This window comes from Lithobates pipiens, unplaced genomic scaffold (genome assembly GCF_037356315.1).
Source record: "Lithobates pipiens isolate NorthernLeopardFrog02 unplaced genomic scaffold, aLitPip1_a1.2 Scaffold_3, whole genome shotgun sequence".
Taxonomy (NCBI): Eukaryota; Metazoa; Chordata; class Amphibia; order Anura; family Ranidae; genus Lithobates; species Lithobates pipiens.
Window position 1 is genome coordinate 108,497,499 of NW_027507790.1, and position 20,154 is coordinate 108,517,652.

At 43.5% G+C, this 20,154-nt stretch overlaps 1 protein-coding gene across 1 annotated transcript in view; it reads left to right on the plus strand.

Annotated features, from left to right (window-relative positions):
- Window positions 1–20,154, plus strand: part of ALDH7A1 (aldehyde dehydrogenase 7 family member A1) — a 76,664-nt gene that overhangs the window by 22,823 nt on the left and 33,687 nt on the right. Inside the window, exons 3-5 of the mRNA XM_077462167.1 lie at window positions 8,803–8,868; window positions 13,447–13,527; window positions 19,733–19,856. Coding sequence (XP_077318293.1) covers window positions 8,803–8,868; window positions 13,447–13,527; window positions 19,733–19,856 — 271 coding nt within the window. The remainder of the gene's footprint in view (window positions 1–8,802; window positions 8,869–13,446; window positions 13,528–19,732; window positions 19,857–20,154) is intronic.

The window sequence follows — 20,154 nt, forward strand, 5'->3', positions numbered from 1 at the left end:
GGGGAGAATCTGTGAGCCTTAATCATTTTTAAAGAGCAACTGTCATCTCTGTCCTGCAGAAGCTCCTCCTGACCCACTGTTGACTCACTGACAGTGTCTTTCACTTTACTGGGACTGCTGGTAATGTGGCAGTGACAAAACAAGGTGAGAGACGTGGCAGTAGCAGGTGACTGGATGTCCATTAACAGGCACTGCCATGATGGGCCTGAAATAACAGGTGTTCTTTAAATGTAAGGACTCATTCTTGCTGGTAGTTAGAATCTTTTAATATTTGCAAAAATGGTCATCTCCGAACCGATTCATTCATGCAGTTTGCATTTGTTTTTTGTTTTTTTTCCCTCAGTTTAGGCTATGTATTCCTCTACATATTTTTGGTAATAATAAAAATCGCAATAAGCGTGTATTGACTAGTTTGCGCAAATGTATAGCTTCTACAAAATAGGGGATAGTTTATGTATTTTTTATTGGCGGTGATCTGCAAAATTTTTTTTTTTCCCCTTCCTTCTCTCCGTGACTGCGACATTATGTCGGACACTTTTGACACTATTTTGGGACCACTGTTATTTATACAGTGATCAGTGCTATAAAAATGCACCAATTACTGTGTAAATGACACTAGCAGGGAAGGGGTTAATCACTAGGGGATGATCAAGGGGCTAATTGTGTCCTATGGAGTAATTAACTGTGGAGGGAGGGTGGGCTAGTACTCGCATGACAGGGAGCAGTGATGGCTGTCATGTCACTAGGCAGAACAGGGAAATGCCTTATTTACATAGACTAAAAATGCCATAAATCTACCCCTGTTGTGTAGGCGCTATAACTTTTGCACAAATTATAGCAAAAAGTTAAAAATATATTTTCCAAATTGTCGCCCCCCTTTCTTTTTAATTTTTTATTTTTTTTATAGCGCAAAAAATAGACCTTTAGGATAGTGCTGCTTAACCGCGCAATTGCCATTCAAAATGTTACAGCGCTGAAAGCTAAAAATTGGCCTGGGCAGGAAAATGCCCTGTATTGAAGGGGTTAAATACGATTTAAAGTGGAAGTAAACCCATCGATTTAAACAGTTAAAAATAAAAGGTATGCCGGGAATGCTAACTGTACATTGGCTGTGCTGTCAGCCAAACTATCAAACCATCCAATGGCTGGTGTCATAACGAATCACATGTGCAGCACCATTGCAGTTGAAGATTAACCACTTAAGGACCAGGCCTCTTTTTCAGACTTGGTGTTTCCATGTTTAAAACAGTTTTTTTTGCTAGAAAATTACTTAGAACCCCCAAACATTTTATATTGTTTTTTTTCTAACACCCTAGAGAATAAAATGGCGGTCATTGAAATACTTTTTTTCACACCGTATTTGCGCAGCGGTCTTACAAGCGCACTTTTTTTGGAAAAAATTCACTTTTTTTGAATAAAAAAATAAGACAACAGTAAAATTAGCCCAATTTTTTATATACTGTGAAAGATAATGGTATGCCGAGTAAATTGATACCCAACATGTCACGCTTCAAAATTGCGCCCGCTCGTGGAATGGCGTCAAACTTTTAGCCTCAAAAATCTCCATAAGCGACATTTAAAAAATTCTACAGGTTGCATTTTTTGCATTACAGAGGAGGTCTAGGGCTAGAATTATTGCTCTCGCTCTACCGATCGCGGCGATACCTCACATGTGTGGTTTGACCACCGTTTTCATATGCGGGCGCTACTCACGTATGCGCTCGCTTCTGTGCGCAAGCTCGTCATAATGGGGTGTTTTTAAAAAAATTTTTTTTTTTTTTTCTTATTTATTTTAATTGATTTTATTTATTTTTACACTGTTTTAAAAAAATAAATAAAATGGATCACTTTTATTCCTATTACAAGGAATGTAAACATCCCTTGTAATAGAAAAAAAGCATGACAGGTCCTCTTAAATATGAGACCTGGGGTCAAAAGGTCCTCAGATCTCATATTTGGGCTAAAATGCAAAAAAAAAAAAAAAAATCTGACATTTAAAAAAAAAAAAATACCTTTAAGAGGTATGGGCGGAAGTGACGTTTTGACGTCGCTTCCGCCCTCCTATGGTATAGAGACGAGTGGGGGCCATCTTAGCCTCACTTGTCTCTATGCCCAGCAGATGGAAGGACCCGATCGCCTCCGCCGCGGCGGAAGGTGCGGGGGGAGGGCGGCGGGAGGGGGGGTGGCACCTCTCCCGCCGCCGATAGCGGTGATCTTGCGGCGAATCCACCGCGGAGACCACCGTTATCGTACAGCTGACTGCCGCCTGAAGAGATGGATATCTCGGTTGTGGCAGCAGCTGCTGCCGTTACCGAGATATCCCTCTTCAAAAATAGGACGTACATCGTCGTGCGGCGGTCGGCAAGTGGTTAAACAGAGGCAAAGATGGCAGCTTCCTTGGCTAAAAACGATAGGGGAGTTTACTTCCACTTTAACCAGCACTTCAAGGATGGTATTCATTAATGGACTGTCTCTTTAAAGCTACACTATATGGGACATTATAATTTTGTACGCTAGCATCTGTTATAATTTGTGGTTGATGATTTAAGAGCTGTTATTTAAAAGAATTGTAGAGGCAGAAGAGTTGTGTGTGGGGGTTTTTTTTTTATTTTATTTTTTTATTTTTTTAAATCTTAATGCATAGAATGCATTTTCTATGCATTAAAATAAAAACATTTTGTGTGTAGCTGCCATATCAGCACCCCCCTAATTACCTGAGCTCCATCTCCAGCAATGTCCACTAATGTGTAGAAAAAAGAAAAAAACACGCTTGCCTAACAAAAACAAAACGAGCTGCAATACCCAAATGTTATACTACATTCACAGAAAAGAAAAAAGAAAGAAAGTGGGCTGTGCTAAAAATTATAAAATATTCAATCAATGAAAAATGTGCAATACACAAAAATTTATTGATTCTCCCCAATATTGCAAAGGAATATGTGCAAAAATCATATATATATGCAAAATAACTTATCTGAACAGATCTAACTAAAAACGTGTTAATAATAAAAGCAGGTGAATATTAATCAACTTGAATCATAATCGATAATGACTATACTAAAAAGTCCATAGGAAAGTCCCAAGGAGAGATGATAAAATCTTCCACGGTGAAGAAAAAGTGAGGTAAATCCAAAAATGTGTCAATTGTGAACACCTCCACCACAGTACACGCTGCCGCTTACCAGATGCTAGTGGTTCTTTATTACAGAGAACCGCAAAACACAGATGGCTATTTTCCCCAGCCTAGGTTCTTGAGTGGATGGGATAATAAGATCAAACTCCCCCAGTTCCGACCCAGCAGAGATCCAGAGCGTCAGCAAATATATAAGATATAGAACTCGCAATAGTGTAAAACCATAGCGTTTATTAATAGATAAGACAGATTGCGCACTTGTATCAAACCAATGTGTGAACAGCTTGTACCAATCGAGCCAGCCGGCCTCGATGAACGCCCGATTACTTCCAGGACAACTACGGGTAAGCTGTCTGGGACACTCCTGATTGGCCATTGGCTCCCATGGCTGTCAGTCGGCTAATCAGGGCAAAGAGGGTGCCGGGCTGGGTCTTGGCTCCGTATCATCTGAATGGACACACGAAGCTGTGACTCTGCTCCAGTGCCCCCATAGTAGAGCTTCACGATTCTGGCCAAAATGAGACTAAAGATCACGATTCTTTCACGGCGTAACATCGTTCACATTTATACAAAAACAATTGGGCTAGCTTTACTGTTTCAGTTTTTTTGGACAAAAAAAAACTAAAGACCACTGCACAAATCCAGTACGACATAAAATACAACCGTCATTTTATTCTCTAGAGTCTCTGATAAAAATTCGTAAAATGTTTTCTGACAGTAAATACTATTTTTTTTTTTTTTCTTTTGCCAGCTGAGTGAGCAGAGAAGTCTCTACACTTGTTACATGGAAAAAAAATCTGGAAACTCTGCTATAGAGATTGTGAGGGGGGGGGGGGGGGGGGGGGTTGAATCAAGATCACTATTTTTTTAACAATTATTTGTGCAGCTCTAGTATACAATGTTAATTATTAAAAGCAAGTACTTAAGCAATCTTGCACAATGATTATGTTTTATTTGCTTTGAGAAATTGTAATCTGGAGAAAGAAATTGTCTATGGATAAGTCCTGGTATTCCTGGAGCCATTAGCTGAAAACCAGTGTACGATCGATCTGATCCGTGTGTGGTTTATTATTAAAAGTGACAATAGACCCAAGGGGGTCTTTAATTGAGGTGAGCAGGCATTGCACAGGGAGGTGGTGGTGATCACTTGTCCGCATGTATTTTTTGCAGAGACCGACACAGAGCATGGATTGAGTTTATTCACATTTCTTCCGCAATCGAGATGTGTATTTTATCTTATATTGTGCATGTGGACTTTTTTACATACATTTTTTTTGTCTTTGTTTTTAAGATCACGGTCACATATACACTGCAGTTTAATATGAAGTATATAATTGAATTTTAGCGGACTATTAATTTTTGCTATTCAATTTTATTTGTGGTACCAGAACACATTTTAAATGGTTGCAGCTGTTTTTCAATAATACAATTTAGTCATATTTTAGTTTTAGGTAGTTTGTTACTCATATCAGCGCTTTAGTAATATATTTCACAAATGTATAACATGATGGTTTTTTAAATATTTTTTTTTTTTTTGACAAGACTTTACAATCACATCACTTTTAAGGACAAAATTTTATGCAAACACATTAGGTGTTGCACACAGCAGCTGATATTTTTGGTCCTTAAGTTTAATATTTTTTTTTTGGTCAGGGGTTTAATAGGTATTCATAGTGTAGATCTATGGCTGCAATCTCAAATCTGACAAACGATCGCCTGGTTTTCGTCAATGTTTCGCAGCAGTTCGAAACCAAGGATGGTACTAATTGTATGAAAATTCTCAAACAAAGGCTTTTTTCTCTTTCGTTCATTGACGGACACAGCTCCTTCAATTCTTGACCTTAGGGTTATCGCGCCCCCCCCTTCAGGAGAGGACTAGGCAGAAAGTGTAAAACATGTAAAAACAGCAAGACTGCACAGCACGATCCAGGGGGCAGTCCCTCTGGCTATAACCCCTCGTCCTGCTTCCTGCAGCTCAGTTTTTTTTCTTCCTAGTGTTAATGGTTCTGGGAATTTTTTCATTTTATTTTCCTGTAATTTTGATCCTGTGATCTACAATCGACATGCCCCTTTCTGCTCCAGGGGTGGCCGGTGAGCTATATGCTCTGGGGCACACACATGACCAGGCTACTGCTGTCAGTGTAATGGTGTGCCATGGCCAACAGCCACCCCGTACTGCTCGGGTGATGGGTCTGTGGTGGAATGCGTCCAGCAATCACGACAGGAGGGGTAAAATACGGCTATCTCTGCCCCGGCAGGATAGAGCAGCTGGGCATTCCCTGGGAGGTTGACTGGGGGGTCTCACTCTCCCTTTCCTCTCTCCCTAACCCTCATCCCCTCCTCCCTGCTGTAGCCGCTGTGGACTGGGCATGAAGTGTGGTGTATGTACCTGGCCGGGGGGCTTCGCTGGCTGTTGGGGTCTTTGTTAAAAAAAAATTATTTTTTTATTTATTTATTTATTTTTTTTCTTCACTGTGAGGTGCTTGGGGCTATTTTGCTGTAGTTTTATGCAGTGTATGTGCGGTCAGCCTTTTTCTGGAGGCCATTTTCATAGTGAATTTTATTTTATTTTATTTTTTTTGCTGCTAGGGTTGCCATTTTCTTGTAGCTTGGTTTACATCTAGTGCTGGTGTCTCTGTACCTCAGAACAACGCAGCTCTGGGCACTTTGTGACTGACACAGGGCACAGCGGTCAGTGGCAACACGGCGCAGCACTTGGTCAGGGTGGTGAGTCCTGCGGAGGGCACCCCTTGGTCTGCGTGCAGCTAGGAGGGTGGGATTTGTGTACCTTGCCTTAAGTCCCTAAGTTGTGGCAGGCGAGTGAGGGTCAGCATGGCGTCAGAAGCTGGCGTTTCTTCCCCAGTCATCCCTGTAGGAGCACTTCTCACTGCGGTGCGGGATACCCTGAAGATACAGGATGCAGCAGGAACTTCTGATGAGGTGGCGGTCCCTTTTCGGTCCTGCAAACCGGTGCGCACGCCTAAGATGTTTTCCGTATTTGACTTATTTTGATAAGTTAATCTACAAGGAATGGGTAAGCCCGTTTACCCATTTTAAGGCGAGCCTCTGTTGACGACCCCCCCACCCCCCGGTATCCAGGTTAAATAAAGTAACCACGATTACGATTCCGGTAGAAGGGACTCCTGCCTTCAGGGACCCTGCCGACAGGAGAGCCGAGGCAGTGGCCTGGTCCATGTTTACGGGGTGAAGTCGGCGTTACGACCTGTGCTGGCCACGGCCTTGGTGTCGCAGACGCCCACTGAATGGGCTAAGTTGTTGCATTGTGAATTGGAAAAGCAACAGTCTTCCCCGGTCTGCGTAGAACTGACAGATCACTTAGTGCATGGCCTTAAGTATGTCTGATGCGGCCCTGGATACGGTCCACTTGCTCTCTAGAGCATCAGTATCAGCAGTGGTGCTATGGCGCCTGATTTTCCTGAAATGCTGGTCTGCGGAAACTGACTGCATGGTGTGAACTAGAGCTATTGGAATACATGGAAAACACTGTGCATGCATTTTGTGCAAAAAAAAAAAAAAGCACACGGAACTGCATCTAGTGTGAACTGGCCCCAAGCAAGCTACCTGGTTCCGTTCCAACAGACTTCTATTGGGAATGCTCATATCGTTACTTCTACTAGCGATAACTTAACCCTTCCCCATTCTATCACATGGTGATAAAAACCTAGCTGGGACAAAATCAAGATTATTATTATTATTATATATATATTTTTTTTTTTTTTTTTTTTTAATATGGCCAATAAAGGGAGTACAGCCTTTGTCCTGTGACCTGGTTTATATAGCATGGCTACATTAACACAAGTGGCCAGAGGTAGATGGTTTCAGAGGCAAACAAATGACTTTTGGATGTAGCAGCACTGTGGGTACAAAAAACTTGATTTAGCTGCCGACAAAACTCTGCAATGCTTGCCCTGGGCACACTCTTTCCCCCTCATGCAGCTTGCCAGTGTCTAAATGCAGCCTTACCCATGCTCGGGTCAGAGCGGTGATCTCCCTGTGTCACAGAGCTGTGCATTGAATTCGGGCGGCTGCAGTAACAATGTCCCGCCTCCTGTAATCACGTCATGCTGATTCAATGTCCCGCCATTGGATCAGTGTACCGTCTGTCACAGGAGGCGGGACATTGTTACTGCAGCCGCCCAGGCAATTCAATGCACAGCTCCGTGACACACGGAGATCACTGCACTGTTGGACGGGAGGAAAGGAGAGAGGACTGGGGACGAGCCAGGAAAACACCCGTGCAATGGGCGGCACCAGGGGATGGAGCCCCGCACAGGCCCCATCCCCATTATCGGCAAGATTTTCCTTTAGGCAATATGCCGAAAACACAATTTTCGGCTGATATGTTTCGGCGGCCGAAATTAATTTCGGTGCATCCCTAGTCTCCGGTCTTTCGGTCCGGAAGATTGTTCCTTCCTCTCCATTGGACGGTGATCACAACGGAAGCCAGCCTGACAGGTTGGGGGGGGGGGGGGGGGGGTTGTGAACGCATCTTTTGATGCACAAGTTGGCCTCAGGTTTTTTGATGGCGGCCGTTTAAAATGGCAACTCCTCTGTTGAGGCATTACTTTTGTTGTGGGTGAAGTTAGGTTTTGCTGTTTCCACCACTTGTTTTTTGACACTGCTTGGGGTCGTCCCTAAGGTCAAGAATTAAAGGAATTGTGTCCATCAATGAACGAAAGAGAAAATGTAATTTGTGCACTCGCCGTAAAATCCTTTTCTCTGAAGTTCACTGACGGACACAGCACCCACCCCTCTTATGTATGTTCTGCTTTTTGATGAACTGCGAAGCAGGGTGAGGGGTTATAGCCAGAGGGACTGCCCCATGGGTGGTGCTGTGCAGTCTTGCTGTTTTTACATGTGTTATGTGCTCTGCCTAGTTCTCTCCTGAAGGTGGTGTGATAACCCTAAGGTCGAGAATTAAAAGAGCTGTGTCCGTCAATGAAATTCGGAGAAAAGGATTTAACAGGGAGTACAAAAATCTTTTATTTTTTTTTTTTGTTTCTGATCATGCACACTCTTTTGTATAAATTTTTTCTTGTACAAAAATGGTACGCATTAAATGAAAATCATTTTAGTTTTGTTCATGTACGAGAAATATATTGCAGCTTGTCCATTCAGAAATTTTTCATTTGGAAAGTCTGAAGCGGATGTGAAAAACTGTGTACACACACTATACGTAAATCAATTTTGTTTCTCGTACAAATTTTTTTTAATACAATTTTCTCATGTGTATCCCACTTAATTTAGTGAACTGTTTCAGGCTTTATATACAAAAGATGCAGTAGACTTGCATATGTCCAAATAAAAGCATCACAAGGCTGACAAAAAGGTGCAAACATCCTGCTTTATGTTCAGTGAGTTAAGATATGGCCTAACCAAGGATATCAGATGAAGTTGGAGGGACCTAGTTAGTACCAACAGCAACGGTTGGGTCCTTTTGTGAAAATGGCATACAATTGTGATGCATTTTCACAGTGGTGGGCTTCTTCATTTAGTATAGCCTACATTTTGATTTGCAGTTTTTTAGGAATGGCACTTGATACATTTGCCTGATTAACGCCAACCTAGGAGTTTTTAAATGAGCGCACGCATAGGGCAGAAATGACTGGCTGCTTAATTTTCTCCTTTTGTGTCCTTGTTAATTTCAGGCCACTCTTGAAGAGTACAATGAAACGGTTATCAAGGCTAAGGAGGCCTGGCAGGTCTGGGCTGATGTAAGTATAACAGACATTGCTACACAAAAAAAATATTTTCTGTTGTTTTGAACATGTCATGAATGGATGCCTTTGGTCATTGTGGTGGAATAGTGTGTCCCCATAGACCTTATTCCATCAATCGCTCCCCTTAGATAATTAAAGTATATGAACCCTTGCCTTGAAAAACAACCCCTTCAGTTTAAAATAAAAGTAAAAGGTAAAGGCCTCTTTCACACGGGGCGGATCAGTAATGATCCGCCCCGTGATGATCCGCTCGCTCAGCGGGGATCGCTCCGTTGTCCCCGCTGAGCCGGCTGCGGACAGGGCGGTCTCCGCACACTGTGCGGGGACCGCCCTGTCAGCTCTCCGCTCTCCTCTATGTGGATCGGACGAGCACGGACCGTCTGTCCGTGTCCGTCCGATCCGCTCTGCAGACGGATAGAAAAATAGGATTTTCCTCCGTCTGCAGAATCGGACTGTTGCGGAGGCGGACGAAATCGGGTGTCTGCGGATGCTCATCCGCAGACACCCGCTATCCCATAGGGATGAATGTGTGTCCGTATTTCATCCGCAAACGGATGGATGAAATACGGACATATCGTCCGCATGTGTGAAAGGGGCCTAAGTGTGTGTGTGTGTATTCTATTAGTGTATATAAATACCATTTATTTTATAAGTGATCACATAATCTTTGTTCTCAGCTGCATAAAGGGCTTAGCGAACTGGGGGTGGAGAAACGGTGATACACTGATCTTCCCAGTAAATGCCTTGCTGGGGAGATGGATATACCGCTGGGATAGATATGCTCTCATGTCTAGCGTGGTCAGTTTGAAATAGGAAAGCAGAGGGAGCAGCATGAGTTATGATGCCTTAGTATAGTTTACTGAAAGAAACCCTGTCACCAGACCATTAAGTTCAACCTCAATTTTCCCATGAGTTTATATGCACGTTTTGATATATTTTAGGCATGTTCTTTAACCCCCCTGACGGTATTCCCGAGTCTGACTCGGGGTGGATTTTTTATACCAAGAGCGGTATCCCCAAATCAGACTTGGGACTGCATCGCTGGATCCAGGAGGAGGTTTACTTACCTTCTCCCTCGGATCCAGCGTTGTCTCCCCGCTGTACGAGCGAGCCGTGTCTCGCTCGATGCATCACATCGCCGATCTCCGTGCCCTGCGAGCGTTGCGACGCACGGGCACGGAGATCGGCGCCAAATTCAAAAATGACATTGCTGTATGTAAATATTTCACATCCCCGTTGTCCCTAGTGGTCTGCCCAGTGTCCTGCATGCAGTTTTATATAATAAAAACTGTTCTTTATGCCTGGAAACTGGAGATTGCCCATAGCAACCAAAACTGTCACTGTACATCAAAAATGATTTTAGACCAGCTAGAAAACAGCGATAATAAATTAGAATCACTCGCAGAATTGAGGGATAGCGATTTGTGGGGAGATCCGTCATCAAATACTGAAAAGTAATGACAGTGACAATTTTGCAACTGAGCAAATTTCAGTGTTTTTGATTTGATTACATTATTGAATAATTTTTATTATTGTTATATTATTATTTGGTACGATTATTTATAATTATTTATTAAATTATAATTTATGATTTAATTTTTCAAACTTTATCATACCCGGGATGTCTGCTAGACTCTGGTTTGGACAGATTTAAGAGAGTTATTCCTAAGAATTGCAGGACTACAATATAAAACGCCAAATTTTCATGCAAAATAATGGTACCGCTTTTAGCACCTAAAATCCGAAATAATCGTACCGCCAGGGAGGTTAACTGTAAAAGCCTCCCTTGTGTAGACCTCCTCCAAAAGCCCTGAGACTGCTACTGAGCTATGACTTGGCAGGAGGGAGGAAGTTGTGTCCTGGAACTGACCAGTCAATATTGGTAGCTTGTTCAGAGGCGCATTGCAACTCACTATAAATGTTTATTAAAAGGAAAAAAATTCTGCAAGTAGACCTTTAAAATATAAGATTGGTTGAGCTTTTTCCTGCAATGTTTTTTGTTTGTTATTCACATATTCGCTCATAAATACTATTGAACTAACAGTGTACAGTAGTTATATCTGTAAAAAGAGGTTGTGTATCTTTCTAATACTTTGCAGGGTAAGGCTTCTTGTACACGATACACCTGTTTTAGCATCTACTTTATCAGACCGCTTTTTTTTTTTGGTTTGTATTTGTGCAGTTAAGCGCAAAAACGTTCTGGATCTGCACAACATGTAAATGGGCATTTGCACGCATGAGGTGTGAATTACTGACCAAAAATGCAGATTCTTCTTTTCTGAAGAATGCACGCTTGCTTTACGTGCCTGTGTGCATGGGCACACTATTAATGGGCTGTATTGTAGCTCAGTTAAAAAAAAAATTACTGAGCTATTTCAAGCTGCAGTGTGCAAGAGGGCTCACCATTGTATGTATTGAACATCTAAATATATAAAAAGTAACTTTTGTATAGTTTAAAGTGGTTGTTAACCCAGTACAAAAAAAACTCACACCCCCTCTGTAACCTAACCTTGTGTGTCCCTGTGCCTGTTTATATATCCGATTTACGCCTATTAGTGTCTCCCGGGCACTCATGTGACTTCTGCGCTCTCTGCTCTCCCCAGCTGATGGCTATAGTGGGTGGGGCCGAGCACTCCCACTGACATCAGCCGGGGAGGAGGAGGGAAGGGAGGGAGTCACGTGAGTGCCGGAAGACACTCTGATATAGGGTTTTTGTTACATAAAAAACAGCCAGACAGACATGTTGTCCTAGTAACGGTTATCAACATACCTTAGCCGTGAGCGCGATCAGTCTATTCCCTCCCCTGGCCGCGGGTGACACCATGCATAGCCGGCTGGTCCGTGCTAGTCTGAGAGTGGTGCGCAGTAGTGGAGAGCAAGTGGTTCATGCCTGTAGTTGCCTTTCTTTTTACCTCGCTGCAAGTCCCTGCAAGATCTTACAGACCAGGAGAGGAGGCTGACGTGTAATGGTTTATGCTGTTTACACATCAGTAATCTGAGTGCAACTCTTGCTTTTTATCAATTGAACTTTTTTAATAAACGTTAATACACCAGGGCTGGCGTACACTCTCTCGCGCTCTATACTTCATCTATATTGAAGCGACAATGTCGCCTCTCACAGAATAACCGGCTCTCGAGGGGGCCCTTAAGTCTGGTATGGATTCTCAGGGGAACCCCTACACTGAAAAAACTGTGTTGGGGTCCCCTCCAAAATAGATACCAGACCTTTATCCGAGCATGCAGCCCGGCTGGTCAGGAAAGGGGGTGGGGATGAGCGAGCCCCCCCCCGAACCATACCAGGCCGGGTGCCCTCAACATGGGGGTAGGTGGGTGCTTTGGGGAAGGGCCCCACCCCAAAGCACCTTGTCCCCATGTTGATGAGGACAAGGGCCTCTTCCCGACAACCCTGGCCGTTGGTTGTCGGGGTCTGCGGGGGGGCTTATTGGAATCCGAGAGCCCCCCTTAATAAGGGGGCTACCAGATCCCGGCCCCCCACCCTGTGTTAGTGAGTATGGGGTACAATGTACGCCCCTACCCATTCACCTGGGGGGAAAAAAGTGTCAATAAAAACAAAAAAAAACACAGGTTTTTAAACTAATTTATCAATCTGCTCGGGGGGGGGGGGGGGGGGGTGGTCTTTCCGACTTTGGGTGTCTTCTGATTTCTCTGCTCTCTTCGGCATCGTCTCCAGGTCTTCTGCTGGGTCCTCCCCCATCTTCTTCCAGCTCTTTTACTAGTTGAGGAGCTTTCTTTTTCTATTCTTTCTTTTCTTTTCTTTTTTCTTTTTCTTTTCTTTCTTCTCCACTAGTAAAAGAGCTGGAAGTCAGAAGAAGACCCCCGGAGCTGATTAATAAATTACTTTAAAAACCTGTGTTTGTGTTTTATTTTTTTTCCCCCCCCAGGTGAATGGGTAGGGGTACGGTGTTACCCCAGACTCATTCACATAGGGTGGGTGGCCGGGATCTGGGGGCTCCAGACCCCAACGGCCAGGGTTGTTGGGAAGGGGCCCTTATCCTCATCAACATGGGGACAAGGAGCTTCCTTCCCTAAAGCACCCCCCCCCAACCCCCTTTCCTGACCGGCCGAGCTGCGTGCTCGGATAAGGGGCTGGGATGTATTTTGGGGGGACCCCCATGCCGTTTTTTCAGAGTGGGGGGGTTCCCCTTAAAATCCATACCAGACCTAACGGCCTGGTATGCTCCTGGAGGGGGAACCCATGCTGCTTCTTTATTTAAAATTTGGCGTGGAGTTCCCCCCTCGAGCTGATTATTCTCTGATTGGCCACTGCCAAAGTCTCCTGGCCTGGGGCCACTTAGTCTTGTAAGTCGCTCCAAGTCGCGCTGTTATACTCAAGTCGTGTCCAAGTTGCCTCCAAAAGTCGTGTTGCCGCCGTGTGAATGGACTCTGACAGAGCAGACAGGCAGGGAGGGGTGGAGATGACCGAGCAGGGGCATGTAAACTGGCCACAAGCAGTGTGCTGTATAACATGCTTTAAGGGAACAGGATCTGTGTGTGGGTTTTTTTCTTTTCTTAAAAAGCAACTTTTTATTAATGTGGTACATTTTTGTTTAGGTCCCTGCTCCAAAACGTGGAGAAATAGTGAGACAGATCGGTGATGCACTCCGACAAAAGATCCACGTTCTTGGAAATCTGGTATAGTAAATAAAGCAGTCCACTGTCCTGTTTAACTGCATAGCATGAAGTTATATAATCGTTAGACCCATGGAATTGGAATCTGAGAAAAAAAATATATAATTATGTTGTCACTGATAGTGGGGATTGTGGTTTGAGGAACCCACATTAGACTGCAGATGTACTAATGGCCACTTATCACTATCATTAACTTGTCTAAAGCATTCAATTTTCCTATAGCTGTTGTGCAGCACTAAGAAAAACTGAAGTGCTAAAGAAAAAAACAACCATTTAGTTACTAGCTTTAATTTTTAACCTTCCCAGAAAGATTGCACCTGGAACATGATATAGACTTTCAGCCTGGACTTCTTCCCTCAGTCTTTAGGAAGTCCTTTTCTTCTGTAATGTACCTTGCTAAAAATGCATGTTACCTGAAGAAAAGGCCTGGGCACTTCAAAAGCTTGCGCTACAGTCTTAGTAAGAGAATAGTATTGCCCTAGGTCCAAACTTCTCAAAACAAACCATTACTTGGAAAGAGTTATATTACAGGGACCGGCTGTATATTTTGAAAATGTAACTAAGCTTTAAAACGTATATATTTTTTCTGAATGCGCGTGACCAGTAGAAGAAAAATAAGGTGCTGCTGATTTTTAAGGCCCCATGATATTTGCGCAAATGTTTCTCAAAACAATTTTTGCTAAAAATACACAAATCATTATTCGCAGACATAAACACAGCTAATTTTACAGAATTCTTGCTAAATTCCTACTAAATCTAAAGCTTAACCTGTATTGAGTTAATAACGAAATGTTTAAATGTTGAACTGCCTTTATGTTTAAATTGTGAAATCAAACATACGCAAAACTGTAAGTAACCAAATTTTTTTAAAAATCGGGAGATTTTCATTTTATCACCTACAGCTTTCAGAGATCGTAAAATACCTCTGATACCCCCCCACCATATAATATATATATATATATATATATATATATTTTTTTTTTTTTTTAAACCAAATGAGCAGTAGAATAAAAAAAAAGGGGTGCTACTGTAGGGGCACAATAGATGCGCAGCACAAATGTTTATCAAATTGCTGTTTTTAACTGTAAGGGCCGGTTCACACTGCGGGCGATGCGAGGCGACACGACTTGCCTCGCCGCGATCTGACAAGTCGCCCCCGTTCTGTACAATGGAACCGTTCTGAGAGGAGCGACTCGAGTCGCTCCGACTCAGAAAAAAGGTTCCTGTACTACTTTTGGGCGACCTCGGGGCGACTTGCATTGACTTCTATACAGAAGTCATTTGCAAATCGCCGCTGAGGTCGCGGCAGGTCGCGGCGAGGCAAGTCGGTGTCGCCTCGCATCGCCCGCAGTGTGAACCGGCCCTAACACTAAAATCCTTATTTGCATTCAAAACACAACAAGACATACAAAATTCCTACTAAGTCCTTGTTCACATGGGGTGTACACCCATGGAGGGCCATATGGAGAGCCGTGTTTGTCAAATGATCTATGCATCCCTGTGCAGGCAGTTCATTGTCCAATGATATGCCGCTCTGGTGGTTTCCCTTTGCAGTCTAGGCTTAGCTGGGTTTTTTACTGCCATACTAGAGTCGGCCTTCTCCTTTTTGGTGTCCTTCAGACATGTGTGTCTCAAGTATGCAGTTTGAGGGCTTAGGCATCAAGTTCTTGCTTAGCTCTGGTATCCCAGTTGCTAGGAGCCCTTTTACACTGATGCTCTTTTGATGTGATTTTGATGCATTCCCATTGATTTACAAAGGAAGGTGCATTTTTGGTATGCTTTTGAAAAATTGTACCAAAAAGGCACCTTTCCCTGGAAAAGTGTGGCTTAGTAAATGCTTACTACGCCAAGGCTAGTTTGGAATAGACCCTGCCTACGTTGCATTGGCGGGCCAGTTCCGGGGCCTTAATGTTTGCGAAAGCATTTCTGTATTGCAGACTGTTTTTTGTCTGCCTGTCTCAGTCATTTTACCATGTTTGTTCTGCCTTTCGGCTGGTCCGCGGATATACTTAGAAGAAGGTCCTTGCCAAAATTCCCTTGCAGGCGCTTGTGCTTTTGCCACTCCTGGATGCAATCTTTAAGCTCAGGCCTAGAAGAGATACTTGCCACAAGCAGGACCATCCTCCTCTGCATACAAATGCCTTTTATGTGGCCAGGCCTGCTCCTTCAAAGACGAGTTCACAGACCCTCTGTCTCCTCTGCAGCCATGCATTCTTAGCTGCCTAGGAACCCCAAGCCTGCTGCAGACAGTCTTGACCTATTTGCAACCAGACTCAATCTGAAGGTTCCCAAGTTTTTGGCCATGTTCAGGAACCCATAAGCATGTCCGCATATTATCAGTTGCTTACATTCTGGCCTTTATTCAGAGGCGCATGGATCGCTGGTTGCTTTGGCCTCCCTTTCTCTGGTTTGTTCCTCTTTTAACCAACGGATCTCTCTGGTGGTTCTGCCTGCTATAGGACCTCTTTACCAGCTTGGAACCCAAATCTGGTCTTACCAGCCTTACTAAAGCATCATTTTTAAAATGTCTGAGAATACTCCCATCTCAAGCTTGTCGCAAAGGGTAGCCTTCTCTGTGGTCATCACTTCAGCTCGTTGGGTGTCCAAGATCGTCTCTCTTTCTGAGAAGCCACCTATTTTGACATTGCTTAGGGACAAGGTGATTCTTCACCCTAGGCTGTGACTTTGTTTTGTACCAAGACTGGTGTCGGACTTTCACCACATTCCTCTCATTTTGAGAGAAGCTGCTCTTCGTTGCCTGGATGTGGTTGAGACCGGTAAAGTCTGTGTCTCAGCCACAGCTTCCGTTTTGAAAGTCTGATGCTCTGTTCATCAATCTGGAGGGGCCTAGACAAGATCAAGCTGCCTTGTCTTTCACTTTTTTTCCAGATGGATTTGTAGAACTGTAACCCAAAGCCCCCCCCCCCCTTTTTTTTTGTTTTTTTTTTTTTTTTTTTTTTTTTCTCCCCCACCAGGGGGCTTAGTGAAGCCTGGACTTTTCATTATTCTGCTAATACCTTACGTTTGCGAAGCAGGTACTTGATCGTCAGTTTACACCCTTTTACCAAGTTTTACACGGTTTCCAGCTTTGACTAGAAATTTTTGTAGACCAAAGTTTGCGTTCCTCCTGTTATGTAGACCAACCGTTCCCTGTCCTGTTATTTTGGGACGTTCAATCTGAAGAAGTAAAACTGTGTCCTTCAATAAACTCTGAGGAAAAGATTTTATGGTGAGTACAAAAGTCCTCTTGCCAAAAAAACACAGCACCCGCCCAGGCTTGTCTGTCTGTGTCCCCAATGGTAAGAAAAACACCAAAAGCTCTATTTGTCTCAAACATGATCAAAAACAACTAATTTAGGTAGCGTTGCATGACTGACCAATTGTTATTGAAAGTGTGGCATCATTGAAAACGGTCTGGTCTTCAAGTGGTTCTAAAGTTGTTACCCTAAGTTGTTATTTTGGGACGTTCAATCTGAAGAAGTAAAACTGTGTCCTAAGGCTGCATTCAAGCCTGAGAGTTTTTCAGCTCCTAAAACGCCCAACAAGCAAAATCCCATTCATTTCAATGGCACCTGTTCACATCTGAGCGTTTTGTCACCTGAAGCAAAATGCCTGAAAGCCTGAGAACATGAGCTGCTTTGGGGCAAATTTATAGGCATTTTTCTGCTTTTTACATTGGTGACCTCTATAAAATTGCGGCAAAAAAAGTGGTTAAAACACATGACTTTGAAACGCTCAGGTGTGAATACAGCCTAATTCATTCTTTGTATTCCGGTAAAAAAAAACTCTCCACTAGTTCCTCCCATTCCCTGCCCCCACTAGTCACTAAACACTTACCTGCCTCTTCTCACGATCTAGCACTATCCTGGCTGCAGCACCATTCTCCCCTCTTCTTGTTGCAACAATCGGAGCAATAGGCTCCTGCTGCTGTCAGTCCAACTCCTGTGAGAGGAGAAAGGGGCGCTTACCGGCACGGTGTCTCTTAAGGATGTGCACAGGCCAGATCAGGAATGTGCCTGTATGAGTATCTGAACGCTCTGTGCAATGCCATAGTACAAAGTGGGTAGGCAGAGGCGGCTCTAGACTTTGTGAGGCCTTAGGCAAAACTCTCTCTCGCTGACTGCTGTGGGAGTTCTCCAGGAAAGGGGGCTGGTAAATATGTTGTTTTTTCTTTTCTAAATGAAAAGTGGTATATGGTGTGAATGAGCCCTAATTTATTGCTCCATCACTGCAGAGGCCAGCTTGCATGCATAGAGCAACTGAAGTTGGCAACACAGCACCAGAACTAGCCTCCCAGGCTGCTGCAGACACTGGTCTCACTGCCCCCTCTCAAGTCCCTGCACATTGCACACGAGTCTGTCAGCTCACCTCCCTCCACACATCCGGTGTTGTCCTGCATCAGAACAAACTCCTACATGTACATGCCTCCCTCCTGGGATCGGCGGCTCCGCCTCCACCTCTACAATCTTTCTGCAGGTGACGCTACCTGGAAGAGACTGAGAGGGGGCGCTGGAGAATGCTGAGGGTGGCAGAAGGAACAGGAAGAGACTTCAGGTGGGCGCAGCAATGATATACCAGCGCTGGGGCTGCATACTAGTAGAGACCCTCGCTCATTGGGGACGCTGACAGGGGGATATTCCCTAGAACATACACGTCAGGCAAATTAGATGACCGCCTAATTAGAGAGCCGCCTCTGTGGTTGGGTATAACCTCTTTTATTTTAATGAAGAAAAAAATGTAGCCTTTACATTCACTTTAACTTTAAAACAGTAGATTTTTGGTTTATCTTTCAGCACAGAGACTGGTTGGCCTTTGGCCCAGAGGATACAGCACAGTAGAGGTGACAACGGGTTGAGTTCAGATTCTGAAAGGTTAATATTGGGGTTAAAAGGGGGTTAGTTGGGGAGGGTAAGTGTTAAGGTTAGTATGTTGAATTATCTTGTTGACAGCAGTAAGGTTAGAGTTAGAGAAGCATAGGGTTTTACATTGTACTTGGCAAACTTTTTTTTTATTCTTTTCTGTGGCAAAAACTACAATGTCCAATCTTCTGGCATTAAGAGGTACCATATTGTAACTTGTACAAAGGACAGATCACTGTTGCTCAAAACTGATAAGAAATGAATAATAAGAAAAGTAGACAAAAAGTGACCAAGGAGAACCACTATAGTTGCTGCACGTTGAGGGTTGACGGTTGAGTTGTCTAAGCCCTTGTACACACGGTCAGACATTCGACAACCAGATCCATTGGATTTTGTCTGAAACTGTTGCATACGCAGTCGGACAAAGTTGTCAGAAAATCCGGTCGTACTTAACGTGATGGCGTTATTTTGTTAGGACGGGACTACGTTCAGGCTAGTAGCCATTAGCTTTGGTTTAGGAATTTGATCTGAGTATGCGTGGCGCTTTGTCCGATCGGAATTCTCTACACATGATCGGACAAAGTCCGATCGGATCATGTTGTCGGAAAATTTTATAGACAAGTTGTAAAACTTGGTCCGTCGGATACTCCGACGGAAACAGTCCGCTGGAGACCACACACAGTCGGATTATCCGACAACACAGTCCGATCGGACACCTTCCGTCGGAATGTCCGACCGTGTGTACAAGGGCTTGTGCACATAAACACCAGAGCGTGCCAGCATCAAAGTGTACACCGTTTGTTAAAAAAAATAGTTAAAAAAACAGGTTGCACTCACTGCATTAAAGAGTTGATCAGCATGTCACCAAGGTCTGGGCCACTTTGGGTATACTTGGAGGTGTTTGGCTGTGAACTGTATCAACAAGGGGGGGGGACATGGTTAAATAAAACCATACCTTTACAAAGTGTTTCTCCGTGTTTGCATGGGGTGGGGTTATCCAGAAAATTGTAAATTTCCAAAGTAGTATTTTTCTAGCAGTGCTCTTTCCTTTGAGAGGCAGTTAAAGTTCCCACATGACAACCAGTTTTGATTGTTGCCATGTAGAAACTGTAGCCAGGTGCAAAGTTTTCATTATTTCACACGTAAACATTCTAATTCAGTCTCTAAAATGTGACACATTCATTTTGGCATTTTTTTTACCTATTTTTTGTGAATTTTACTGGCTGTCACAAAAGACCGAGCATACAAAACGGCCTCTAAAACCCACCTCCTTATAGCTGTCAGGCATTTACTAAACACTTTGTAGCTGTCTTGGCTTATATCCTAACATTTTCGTATTTCCATTTTAGGTTTCTCTAGAAATGGGAAAGATTCTGGTAGAAGGTGTTGGAGAAGTCCAGGAATATGTTGACATCTGTGACTATGCAGTTGGCCTTTCCCGTATTATTGGAGGACCTATATTACCTTCAGAAAGTAAATGAGGTTTTTATACTCTTGGTTGCTTCAAAACATTTTTCTTATTCAAAAAATTTTTTTTTTTTTTCTTCTTTTGAAAAAAAAAAAACAATGTGCCTAGCCTAGATGTGAAAGAACTGATTTGGAACATTTGGCAAAACTGTAGCTTTTACAGAGTAGCCAGGCTTCATATTTTTAATTACCCCCCTTTCCTCCCACACTATAGCTAAAAGACGGCTACAGCTCAGGCTTACTTTGCCAGGAGGGTGTCCATGGAAATCCTCCCGTGATGATGCTGCCTGCGCACACGTTATGG